Below are 13,930 nucleotides of genomic sequence, written 5' to 3' on the forward strand. Positions count from 1 at the left end.
GGAAGATCTAAAGTGAGATCTGGTGGCAGCAAAGACTGCGAGTTCAGTTTACACAGGAAGGAGCTTACTAAATGCTGATGGTCTCCACATCCGAACCCCAAGACGTCACCTCTGCTGACCCAAAAGCACAATATGTTACATGTAAAACGCTCAGTGCCATAGTAATAAGTCACAGAGATTCCAGGATTCTCTTCTGTGGAGAAATGGAACAAGACTGGGACTTTTTGGGCCAATTGATCAGCGGTTCATAGGATGTTCTTGTTTTATTCTTTTGTTGCATACAGCAGAACGTTTGTACATTTTGGTAATAAAGTGAATTCACAATTGGAAGAATAAGTTTGATTTCAACTGTAAATGTCTCTAATGAAATGTAACTGTCCCAGCTGTGCAGCCGATGTTCCTCAGCTATTTGCTCAGATCCCGGCTGGTACAAGATCTTGCTTGTTCATCAGTTTAAAAGTCCAATAACATTCACATGACCCAGATGACCGGTCATATAAAAGCATCCGCTCTGGGCTGACCTCAGTCACTCGTCGCCATGTTGGGCATCATACTGGCCCTGAGTGTTGCTTTGGCTGCGGCTGGTAGGTGAAGAATTGTCTCTTATTAATATAATCTAGATAAATCCAGAAAATCCTAATTACTGTGGATTGTCCAAAGTCATTTAATGAAGTTCTAGAATATATCAGTAGCCAAAACAAAAGGGACAAGTAACAATTCATGTCCTGTGTTTATTCTTACAGGCAGCCCCCATCTGCAGTATGGTAAGTATCTGGCTGTTTTATTTTCAATATTGATACTTTTATTAATACATTATGGCAAAATAATGGTGAAACCTTCGATCAGCTGCAATGTCCATCACGACCACTGGGTGGCCACATACAGAAAATGAGGCACCCATTCATCATCATTAGCAAAAAAAAGTCACTTTTCTCTTTTTTTATCTTGTAATATTTATCGATGTTTTTACTGTTGCAAAATTTTCAAACTGGCGCTCGCGGTTCATGAAGCTTGTGCAAAATCAAAAATGCTCATTTTTTGCTTTTAACATTTCTTGCAACTTTTTCTGCAAAATGTCAAATGTTTTACTAAAATGATGCAAAATTTGGGATTGTAGGATGGGTTAAGCCGTATATAAAATCACTCCAGGGCAGTGGGCTGGGGTCCATTTGTGCAAAAAATCTACTACTTTATAAAAAGTTGCACTTAAAGAAACGGAAAAAAACATCTGGAAATCCCAAACAAAGGCAAAGATTGAAAAAAAAATAAAAAATTTGGCTTTAAAAAAAAATGCACAAATTAAAAGAAGAAAAAGGTTTCAGGTGAAAAATGCCAAAAACAAGACAAAAAAAATCCCAGTGCGATCATTGTCTTGATTCAGCAATTCTGGGGGGGGTTTACATCACTTTTCTTTTTTGTCTTGGGGAATTTATTTCCGGTTTTAATGCCAAATTCTTCAAAATGCTGCAGGAAAGTTCATGAATTTTGTGCAAAATAAGAGAAATATTCTTTTTTTTGGATTCTTTGCCTTTTTGGAGCAAAAAGTTGCATCACCTGTTCAAATGTTGCACATAGTTAAAATATTGCAAATAGTTAAAATGTGAATGCAGTTAAAATATTGCACATAGTTAAAATGTTGCACGCAGTTAAAATATTGCACATAGTTAAAATGTTGCACGCAGTTAAAATATTGCACATAGTTAAAATGTTGCACGCAGTTAAAATATTGCACATAGTTAAAATGTGAATGCAGTTAAAATATTGCACATAGTTAAAATGTTGCACGCAGTTAAAATGTTGCACATAGTTAAACTGTTGCACACAGTTAAAATGTTGCAAATAGTTAAAATGTTGCACGCAGTTAAAATGTTGCAAATAGTTAAAATGTTGCACGCACTTAAAATGTTGCACGCAGTTAAAATGTTGCAAATTGTTAAAATGTGAATGCAGTTAAAATGTTGCACGCAGTTAAAATGTTTTTTGTCTTGTGGAATTTATTGCTGGTTTTAATGCCAAATTCTTCAAAATGCTGCAGGAAAGTTCATGAATTTTGTGCAAAATAAAAGAAATATTCTTTATTTGTATTCTTTGCCCTTTTGGAGCAAAAAGTTACATCACCTGTTAAAATGTTGCACGTAGTTAAAATGTTGCAAATAGTTAAAATGTTGCACGCAGTTAAGGGTGAGAATGCACTTTGCGTTCATCTACTTGCAGTTCTAAACGCACGTTTTGAGCTTAATTGATTTGACCAAAGTTGCCTTTTTCAGAACTTTAGCGCTGAAAACGCATGCGTATTTACCGCGTTTTAGATGCGTTTTTAGCGCTTTTTACATGCGTTTTCACCTGCGTTTTGACAGATGCGTTTTTAACATCAAGAAACTGCTTAATAAAGTTTAAACAGTCAAACAGAATGAAAATAGAGAAAGAAAAAGGATCAAATCTATATTAATGGGAAAAATAATGAAAATAGATATATTTAATAAAATTATAGCGGTAATATGCATTTTATCGCTAAAATAGCAATAAATGCATATTTATCGTAAATTTATTTGTTGGACTATGTGTGTGTGTAAAGGGACATATGAAATCATTATTTTGAAGTCCAAAAAGCATGTTTTCTGCACTGGAAAAGCAGGTAAAATGCAGGAATTTGCTGCAATATTGTTTTTTGCCATTTGTCATTGACTTCAATGTTAGCAAAACGCACCCAAAATGGCAAAAACAATTGACATGCTGCTTCTTTGAACGCATTGTTTTGCCACAAAATATGCAAATTAAACGCAGCGTTTAGAAACGCAAAGTGCGGTCTGAAAATCACCATTTTCCATTGACTTTGCTGTGAAATCACAACGCATGCCTTTTGGCATGAAAACGCTGCAGCTCAAAACGCTGCGGAAACACAGGTAAAAACGCAAAGTGCGTTCTTAGCCTAAAATGTTTTTTGTCTTGTGGAATTTATTGCTGGTTTTAATGCCAAATTCTTCAAAATGCTGCAGGAAAGTTCATGAATTTTGTGCAAAATAAAAGAAATATTCTTTATTTGTATTGTTTGACTTTTTGGAGCAAAAAGTTACATCACCTGTTAAAATGTTGCACACAGTTAAAATGTTGCACACAGTAAGGGCTCATGCGCACGTAACTGCTGAATATTCTGCAGCGATTTGACAGCACATGTGCGCTTCAAATCGCTGCAGAAACACTGCATAATGGATGTAGTGGTTCAGCAGAATAGATGCCGATTTCATGCGCTATGGCTGCTGCCCCCACCATTGACAGAGCAGGAACTGCAACCAAAGCGCACAAATTAATTGACATGCTGCTTTTATGAACACACGGATTTGGGTAAAATTTTAGCACCCAAATCGCTGCGTTACACAAAGCAACGTGCGCACATCTCATGCACAATCTTCATAGATTGTGCTGGGGACGCAGGATGCAAGCATTTACACTGCAATGCAATACGCAGCGTAAATGCATGTAATTACGCTACGTGCGCACATAGCCTTAAAATGTTGCATGCAGTTCGAACATTTGCACAAAAATTTCTTGCATGCAAAAACTCAATACGGGGGAACTGGACATTTGCACAAAAATGTTGTCAGACCCATGGAACATAAACATCCCCAGATCCGTCCAGATATTAATAATGTCTTTGTAATCATGTGCTGTATGTGGGGTCCGGGGGTCAGTGACTGGTCACAATGTAGCCGTTATATTGACTTTTTAGAGGGTGAAACCCTAAATGAAGTATATCGCAGCAGCGCCACCGTCTGGCTGAAACAAGGAATTACAAGCTAATGCTATAGCAGAAGGTCCTTGTCTGGATCTACTTTATATTACAGTTTTATTCTATGAAATATTCTGGATGTTTCATTTGTTGAATTTAAGGAATTTTACTGAATTATCTGAAACGTCTGAAGTTTTAAAGAAAATGATTATACGTTCCAATTGGGGTTGTCCTGTCTGTTTTTTCTTAAAAACAGCGCCACCCCTGTCTGCAGGTTGTGTCTGGTATTGCGGTCCCACTCCATTAAAGTGAATGGGGCTGAGCTGCAATACCAGAACTGCTATGGGAATACTAGAATGAAAAATACAATGAACTATCTGAAAAATTGTGAAAACCTGAAAATGGAATATGCATATCCACTAGAATACAAGACATGTTTAACCATTGTATTGATCAATGCAAAAGAGCCCTAAAACCACGCCAAGGTAATCTCTATTTTTGGGGTCCCTAACTTATGTGTAACCTCACCTGCAGTTAAAAAACTTGCTCTGTATGGGAAGGAAAGGACCAAGCTATATATGTGAAATGAAACACATGGCTATGGGTGGGGCAGGGTTCTCAGACAGAAAGTGCATACTAATTAAAGAATGAACATCTGAAACTCCAATGGTGTGAACATGGTGCAAAACTCAAAAACATATAACTATACAATAAGGTAAAGAGCTATACACTAGTCACAATGTATGGGGAAATAATGGAAAGCAGAACTGCTATGGGATTACTGGACTGAAAAATCTAATGAACTTTCTGAAAAATTGGAAAAAAATTGAAAATGGAATATGCATCACTGCTATGAATAATAAGAATATAAGAGATGTTTAGCCATTGTAATGATCAATGCAAAAGAGCCCTAAACCACGCTAAGGTAATCTCTATTTTTGGGGTCCCTAACATATGTGTAACCTCACCTGCAGTTAAAAAAAACTTGCTCTGTATGTTTCATTTCACATATATAGTTCGGTCCTTTGCTTTCCATACAGAGCAAGTTTTTTAACTTAAGGTGAGGTTACACATAAGTTAGGGAGTCCAAAAAAAAGATTACCTTGGCGTGGTTTGGGGCTCTTTTGCATTGATCATTACAATGGCTAAACATCTCTTGTATTCCTATTATTCATAGCAGTTATGCATATTCCATTTTCAAGTTATTTCAATTTTTCAGATAGTTCATTGTATTTTTCAATCTAGTATTTCCATAGCAGTTCTGCTTTTCATTTTTTCCCTATACATTGTGACTGGTGTGAAACTCTTTACCTTATTGTATAGTTATATGTTTTTGAGTTTTGCACCTTGTTCACACCATTGGAGTTCCAGACGTACATTCTTTAATGAGCTGCAATACCAGACACAACCTGTGGACAGAGGTGGCGCTGTTTGGATAGTTAGCAGTCGTGTTTTTTTCTATTCCTATACAATCCCTTTAATACATTAGTGACTACCATGGTTTATGCCTCTGTATTTCAGAAGCCATAACTTTTTTTAATTAAACATGTTGTTTTGGCATTATACTCAATGGCGGGAAACTCCTTTATCAGATGCACTTACTGTAGATCATGGGGATCAAAAGGCTCGAGGTGTCCCTCTAACACCCAGTCATTAGAGCGTGTGCTAGGCTGTCATGACACCCTCGGCCCCCGCCCCACCCTGTACAGCACGGGACCCCCCTATATTGTTCATTCTGTAGCTGTAAGAACATGACGGTGCAGAATAAGGACAATTAATTTAAAAAAAGACTAATTGGCGAGGATTAAGGGGAGAGTGTCAGTCCAAACTGTCCCTAATCTAAACACATTGCATTTATAAAAATCCTAGCTTTATTCTTCTAATCGCTGCCTCCGCTCTGCAGAAACTAAAGTTTCATCTGATATGCTAATTAGGTGTTCGGTGCACCTGGGTGTGGCCATGATGCTCTGCATGCCCCGCCTCCCTCTCTGGTGATTGAGTGCTGGTGTGTCTGCAGACAAAGCTCAGGCCAATCAGCTGTCAATCAGCAGTGAGGAGGCGGGGTCTGGACTGGGCAGAGCAGTGCACTGAACCCTTTGGCCACACCCAGGTGCACCAGGCACTGTAATTAAATGATTTTACTCCAGTTTCTGCAGAACAGAGGGGGCGACTGGAACATTAAAGCTGTGATTTTTTTGCAGAGGTGTCCCCCCCCCAAAAAAAAATGCGATGTGCTTGGTGTATACTCCGTCTCAGCCGCACACTCCCTTTAAGTTGTTCATTTATAACACATTTATGTCATTCTAGAATGTTTTATCAGCGGCTGCAGGCTATGAGGTATAAACTATCAATTGACCTGATTATTAATCAATATGATATGGCGGGGATTGGAACATACAGACCTCTGTGCGGATTGTAAGGTCCTGGGGATCACACCGGGTTACTCAGTGAGCTCCTGATCTGAGTCCGGCCTAATCAATACTATGAAATCCAACCCAAGCGACATACGATAATATCCGACCTCGCCGTCACTTCCACCTCATGTAGACGAATACTGGAAAATGACACAGAGCTAGCAGTTATTATTAATTTTTTTTTTATTATTATTATTTTATTTTTTATTTATTTATTTTTTTTTTTTTTAGACTTATATTTTTTTACATTACATTTTTCATATTTTTCATATTTTATATTAGTAATTTATTTGTTATATTTTATATTGTTTTCATATTTTTAATGTTTTTATTTTATTTCTTGTTATTTTTTTATATTTATGTAATTTTATATTTTTAATCTCATTTTTAGTTTATTTTCCAAATTTTATTGATTTTTTTTTATTGGTTTTTATTCCTATAAGAATATGTTTTCCTTACTTTATGTCACTTCAGCCACATTAGTGATCTAGCCCTCGAATATCTATGGTAGTTCTTCTATTTATAGACCCTCTTTAGTGTATTTTTGGGGGCATAATACTTCTAGACCTCTTGTCTGAGGGACCACCGTTTCCTCCATAAAGCTGCATGATCAGAGATCAGTGTCAGACTGGGGCGGCAGGGGCCCACCAGTAACACTGTCTCTGGGGGCCACTGATCAGCTACAAATATTACCTTCACAAAGTTATCTTTATAATAATATACTGCTAGTTTATAAAATAAATGATGAGCCGCTTCCATCATCTATACATAGTGAAACAAATGTGCCAATTACTGATTATATTGGAGGCTAAGTGACATTCTACTGCAAAGAGGGGCCCACCGGGGGATTCTCCGGTCCTCCTGCTGGCCAGTCCGAGCTGGTCAAAGATGCTTAAAGGAAAAAAAGTTGAAAAATTAAAGCCATGGAATTGAGGATGTATGAGAAATTCTGCCAAAAAAAGAAAATTTGCACCATGGATAGAAAAAAAAGCTCCATGCCCGTGTATTTATACTTTCAATATCTCACACTAGGTCAAGAAGGCTCCTGAAAAAATGCCCCAGTAACTGCCCCTAATGCTCGCTGCCCCTATACCCGGCCCAATTTTCTCCTCTTTTCTAAACCGTTCCACACATCCACTGCGCCTGCTGGGGACAGCTACAGTATATGGCTGTGTAATACAACCGACACCGGCGCTGCCACCGATCACTGACATTTATCACCTTAAAAGCTGCTGTCAATCACTGACAGCGCATTCCAGTGACCCAGTAAAGGTGCCTATCGGTCCCACCTGTCTGATATCTCGTCCGTGCTTGGGTCTTCATAGGAAAATGTCCACAAAATGCAACACTACAGCATTACAACATATGGAACAAGAGGTCAAATTCTCGCAGGTTCAAGTGTCTATAAAAAAAAAATTTAGGCCCTGTGCGCACGCTGCGGATTTACCGCAGATTTTGCCGTGGATTTGCCGCGGGATTGCTGCAGAAAATGTGTCTAAGGCTATGTGTCCACGGGAGCTCACACCTGCGGATATATCCGCAGGTACAGCCGCAGGTTTCCCGCAGTAGCTCCCCGAAATAGCTGAGGTAAACCTGCGGACATTCATGGGGATTACCTGCGGAAGTCCCGGCCATATCTCCATAGTGGAGAGGCGGGATTTCCGCAGGTAATTCCGCAGAAAGAATTAATATACAATTACGTGCGGCTGTGGGACATCCGCAGCATGTTCCGCAGCCACACGTATCCACAGCATGAACACAGCACTCACCATGTCCCATAGGATAACATGGGGAGTGTCTGTACATGCTGAAACCTGCGGATTTATCTGGAAAATCCAGAAAATCCGCGGATTTTCCGCAGATAAATCCGCAGGTTTAATCTCCTGTGGGCACATAGCCTTACATTGCTGCAGTATTTCCCCAGCAAATCCTATGGGTATTAAAAATTGCTTTGCCCACACTGCATTTTTTTAAACCCGTGGAATTAATGGGCATGTCACTTCTTTCCCACAGGTACCTGCGGTTTTTGCCATATATAATGGTAACAATTTGCAGGGACCAACTGGCGGAAAATCCGCAGTAAATCTGCGGCAAATCTGCACAAAATCCGCGGGATTTCGCTGCGGTTTTGGTGTGTCTTTTTTTACCGCGGGTGCGGGATTCTTTAAGAGGGTCCGTTTTTTTCTTAAGAAAATAGCCTTAAAAAGTAGTGAAAAGTTTAAAAAAGAAAACATTCAAATCACCTCCCTTATTCCCAGTTAAAACAAAAAAACACCATATTCAGGTTTAACATTCCTGTAAAATTCAACTTAACAAAGCGTGAAATTGTAGACTGTTAGCCCTCGCAGGCAGGGTCCTCTTTCCTCCTGTAGCTGTGAACCCTCGTGGGCAGGGTCCTCTCTCCTCCTGTAGACTGTGAATCCTCATGGGCAGGGTCCTCTCTCCTCCTGTAGACTGTGAATTCTCGTGGGCGGGGTCCTCTCTCCTCCTGTAGACTGTGAGCGCTCGCGGGCAGGGTCCTCCCTCCTCCTGTAGACTGTTAGCCCTCATGGGCGGGGTCCTCTCTCCTCCTGTAGACTGTGAGCCCTTGTGGGCAGGGTCCTCTCTCCTCCTGTAGACTGTGAGCCCTCGTAGGCAGGGACCTCTCTCCTTCTGTAGACTGTGAGCCCTCGCGGGCAGGGACCTCTCTCCTCCTATACCAGTCTGTGCCTTGTATTGTTTATGATTTTTGGACTTGTCCCTATTATGTATACCCCTTTCATATGTAAAGCGCCATGGACTAAATCACGCTATAATGATAAATAATAATAATATTATATAATTATATAACCCATATAATTGGAGTAATGCAAAAAAAAAAGAAAAAAGAAAAGCAAAAATGCCTGAAAAGTCAGAATTGCTGTTTTTTGGTCGAAATATGCAATTAAAAGCAACATCAGCAGAAAAGTAGAAAAGTGATCGGTCGTGGAAAAAGTTGTCAGGAAATCCCCTTTAAATATGACGAATTCTATAATAATGGACGGGAGGGGGTAGTTTAGGGTTTCAGCAGAGATTGTAGCAAAGAAAACGGACTGATGACGGATCCCCCTAATCTAATCTTTTATTTCTTTTTCAGAGTTGGATTTTGCGGGGGGTAAGACGTATATGTATGACTATGAGGGTCTGGTGTTGAGTGGTCTCCAAGAACAAGGCTTTGCAAAGTCAGGAGTGAAGCTGAGATGCCGGGCGGAGATCAGCGGGGCGACCCCCAGGCTGCGGAGCCTAAAGGTACAGAAAAGACAAACACAAGTTTCTCATTTTGTTCAACTATGCGAGCAGAGAAAACTTTAATTTTCTGCTTTGCTTGCCTGAGCAGGATGCAATTACATCTATTATTTTAGGAAGTGCTCTTGATGCAATTTCAAACATATGCCAGATAGTTATCAACCAGTCATGGACTTAAAGGATTTGTTCTGCTTTCTGCTCGGCAACACAAAGGAAAATAATTTGAACTGAACAACAAACCTTTATTGGATCAATGCAATCGCCGAGAAACTGAACAGCAGACTATAATTTCATCATTTATTATTCAATCATCCGCTGTCACGGCCACAAACCGTAATTGCAATGCTGAAATCTGAACTTCTGCACATAGTGTAAAGCGGGTATGTATGTGTATATATTTATCTATATATACTGTGTGTGTATATATATATATATATATATATATATATATATATATATGTGTGTGTGAAAGTGCATGTACGTATGTGTGGATATGTGTATGTATGTAAGTATGTATATGTGTATGTGTGTGACTGTATGTATGTGTACGTATGTGTGTATGTGAGTATATGTAAGCTTGTGCACATATCTGTATTCATGTATTTCTATGTATGTTTGTGTGAGTGAGAGTGTGTGTATATGTGGGTGTGTATGTATGTGGGTGTGGGTGTGGGTGTGTATGTGCGTGTATGTGTGGGTGTGTGTATTTGAGTGTATGTGAATGTGGGTATCAATGTGTATGTCTGAGTATGTCTCTATATGTGCATGTGTATGTATATGTGTTTGTGTATGTGTGTATATGTGTGTATATGTCTGCATGTGTATATTGTATGTGTGAGTGTATGTGTGTATATGTATGTATGTGAGTTATTCACCATCTTTGGGAATCATTGTCATTCTGAACAAACCCAATATAGACCTCACTCACACTGGCGTAAATCTTGGACAAGTGCAATGCGAGAACAAAAGGGACTGCGCTCCGACCAATATTATTCAATAAGTCAGTGCTGATCTGCGAGTTTTTTCTCAGCTGTATTTGGCCTGAAGATAAAATCTCAGCAAGATGCGAGTGGCCACATAAATCAGGTGAGACTCGTTAATGGGTGCGAGAAAAAAAATGGGAGACACACAGACCATCCTAGTCCCATTTGTTTATTATTATTATTATTATTTTTTTTTATTATAGCGCCATTTATTCCATGGCGCTTTACATGTGAAAGGGGTGTACATAATAGGGACAAGTACAATAATCATAAACAATACAAGGCACAGACAGGTACAGGAGGAGAGAGGTTCCTGCCCACGAGGGCTCACAGTCTACAGGAGGACGGAGGTCCCTGCCCACGAGGGCTCACAGTCTACAGGAGGAGAGAGGACCCTGCCCGCGAGGGCTCACAGTCTACAGGAGGACGGAGGTCCCTGCCCACGAGGGCTCATAGTCTACAGGAGGACGGAGGTCCCTGCCCACGAGGGCTCATAGTCTACAGGAGGAGAGAGGACCCTGCCCGCGAGGGCTCATAGTCTACAGGAGGACGGAGGTCCCTGCCCACGAGGGCTCACAGTCTACAGGAGGACGGAGGTCCCTGCCCACGAGGGCTCACAGTCTACAGGAGGAGAGAGGACCCTGCCCGCGAGGGCTCATAGTCTACAGGAGGACGGAGGTCCCTGCCCACGAGGGCTCACAGTCTACAGGAGGACGGAGGTCCCTGCCCACGAGGGCTCATAGTCTACAGGAGGACGGAGGTCCCTGCCCACGAGGGCTCACAGTCTACAGGAGGACGGAGGTCCCTGCCCACGAGGGCTCACAGTCTACAAGGGATAGCTTAGGATACAGTAGGTGAGGGTAGAACTGATTGTGCGGCGCTGTATCAGACTGAGGGTTACGGCAGGTTGTCGGCTTGTCAGAAGAGGTGGGTCTTCAGGTTTCTTTTGAAGCTTGTCAAGGTAGTCTGATGTGTTGAGGCAGAGCATTCCAGAGTATGGGTGAGGCACAGGAGAAATCTTGGATGCGATGGTGAGAAGAGGAGATGAGAGGGGAGTAGAGAAGGAGATCTTGTGAGGATCGAAGGTTACGTGCAGGTAAGTACCGGGAGACTAGGTCACAGATGTAGGGAGGAGACAGGTTGTGGATGGCTTTGTAGGTCATGGTTAGTGTTTTGAACTGGAGTCGTTGGGCAATGGGAAGCCAGTGAAGGGATTGGCAGAGAAAGGAATGTACGGATCCGGGAAATATTTTTGAGTTGGAGGCGGCAGCAGGTGAAGAGAGCTTGGATGTGTGGCTTGAAGGAGAGATCAGAGTCTAGGATTACTCCCAGGCAGAGAGCACGTGGCACTGGGGAAAGTGAGCAGCCATTGACATTGATGGATATGTCAGGTGGGGGAGTTGAGTGATGAGGAGGAAAGACAATGAATTCTGTTTTGTCCATGTTCAATTTTAAGAATCGAGCAGAGAAATAGGATGAAATAGCAGCCAGACATTGTGGGATTCTGGTTAGTAGGAAGGTGATGTCAGGTCCAGAGAGGTAGATCTGCGTATCATCAGCGTAGAGATGATACTGAAAGCCGTGGGACTCTATGAGCTGTCCCAGGCCGAAGGTGTAAATGGAGAACAGCAGGGGTCCAAGAACTGAACCTTGGGGGACCCCGACAGATAGGGGGCGAGATGAGGAAGTGGTGTGAGAGTGGGAGACGCTGAACGTTCGGTTGGTTAAGTATGAGGAGATCCAAGATAGCGCCAAGTCTGTGATGCTCAGAGATGAGAGAATCTGTAGTAGAAGAGAACATGGACACATCACCATTTTGCAGCACAGAACTCTATAAATGATTGTAGAATAATAGCTGCTGAGAAAAAAAACGCTGCACGTCATATGGATGAGAGGCGAGAAAAACATCATTCTACTTTTCTGGATGAAAATTGGACCATTTTTTTTATTCGCTAGTGTGAGCGTTTTCTTAAAGGGAAACTGCTCAGTAATTAAATGGTAACTTCATCTGTGTCATATAAAAAATGTACAGAAAGTGGATGCACAAAGAGCTGCCAAATGTATAAACTGAGCACCATGACCTAAGGTGCCCCACAGATAAACACTGACCGATAAATCACCGGACATAGTCACCACTAGTGGGACATCACTGGGAATGGTTTTCTTGAAGTCCTGTCTGCAGCAGGCTGTTCAGCTCCCTCTAGTGGTGGATGCCGGTGTTCAGAATTTTATAATTTCCCTTTATTGCTCTATAAAGGATTTGTTTATCTCAAAAAGACCCCCATGGACAGATAAGTAGTATATACCTGCCCCTAAGAGTTAAAACACCATGAAATAAAATATATATATTTTTTATTTGTATAAATATTAAAAAATAGACTGTCACTATTAAATACAATAGAGGAGCAAAAATATTCAATAATAGATAGGGAAATTCAAGAGGCAGTATATGCAAATATAAATACCAGCGGGACTACAATAAACAGGTAGAAAAAATATACAAAAAATATAAATAAAGTAATTTCAAATATGAATAAATGTATAGCCTAATAAGCCTACAAACTGTTTCTCATAAATATTCCTTATACACAGCCATCAAAAAAATATAAAGTGAAGTGCATAGTGCTCTAAAGTGTGAGTGCTGCAATTAATATGTTATAAAGAATGGATATATATGTGCATTACCTATGTGCAGAGTCCGAGGAATTCGCTTGCCTGCTGCCCGACGCGCGTTTCGTCCTGCGTTGGACTTTCTCAAGGGAGGGTAGTATAGAAAGTGTTTTGACTCTTAGGGGCAGGTGTATACTATTTATTTGTCAATGGGGGTCTTTTTGAGATCAACACTGAATTTATTAAGCACCTATGATGGTTCTTTATGATTACATATGCATAAAGGATTTGCAGCTTTTTATCAGGAAAAGAAACCTCTGACCATTTCAAAAATATATTTAACATTTTTCCTTATTAATTATTCGTTAAAATACATATGTTGTTTAAGATGTTGTACAGAATTAGAAAATTAGAAAAGCATAGCTTCTTATTCTATAAAACTGCCCCACGCCTGTCCACAGAATGCATCTGCTATTGTAGCTCAACTCCATTAAAGGGGTCCGGGGGTCTTATACAGTGTATTGATCACTGTTCCTTAGATTTGATGATCAATTTCACATTGGTAGGCGTTCACCATCCGATCACCGCATGATCAGCTGTGTGCAGTTCCCACTGTAGCCAAAAGTAAAGCAAGTCGAGAGCCAAGACTGCAGTATTTTACACCATTCTGGGCCTGTTCTGGGCTATTGCAGCTCAGACCACATTCACTTCTGTAGAAGCTGATCTGCAGTACCAAGAACGGCCACTACACAGTGCAGGGCGCTCTTCTGTCCCAGCTCTGTACACATTTGCCTGCTGTAGGGTCTGCAAAAAAAGTGATGATGGCGATGACAAATGATGGACCCCACTGAAGGATCAGACAGTAATATCAATAATTTGGTAAAACTGTTTAATGATGCTAAGCTGCAATACCACATACAGCCACTAGACAG

The 13,930-nt window shown here is 40.7% G+C and overlaps 1 protein-coding gene across 1 annotated transcript in view; it reads left to right on the plus strand.

Moving 5' to 3' along the window:
- Window positions 1–538: 538 nt before the first annotated feature.
- The window catches only part of LOC142249454 (vitellogenin-1-like), a 141,626-nt gene continuing 128,234 nt past the window's right edge, over window positions 539–13,930 (plus strand). The window contains exons 1-3 of the mRNA XM_075321114.1: window positions 539–584; window positions 744–764; window positions 9,257–9,408. Of these exons, the coding sequence (XP_075177229.1) occupies window positions 539–584; window positions 744–764; window positions 9,257–9,408 (219 nt within the window). The remainder of the gene's footprint in view (window positions 585–743; window positions 765–9,256; window positions 9,409–13,930) is intronic.

This window comes from Anomaloglossus baeobatrachus, chromosome 8 (genome assembly GCF_048569485.1).
Source record: "Anomaloglossus baeobatrachus isolate aAnoBae1 chromosome 8, aAnoBae1.hap1, whole genome shotgun sequence".
Lineage (NCBI taxonomy): Eukaryota > Metazoa > Chordata > Amphibia > Anura > Aromobatidae > Anomaloglossus > Anomaloglossus baeobatrachus.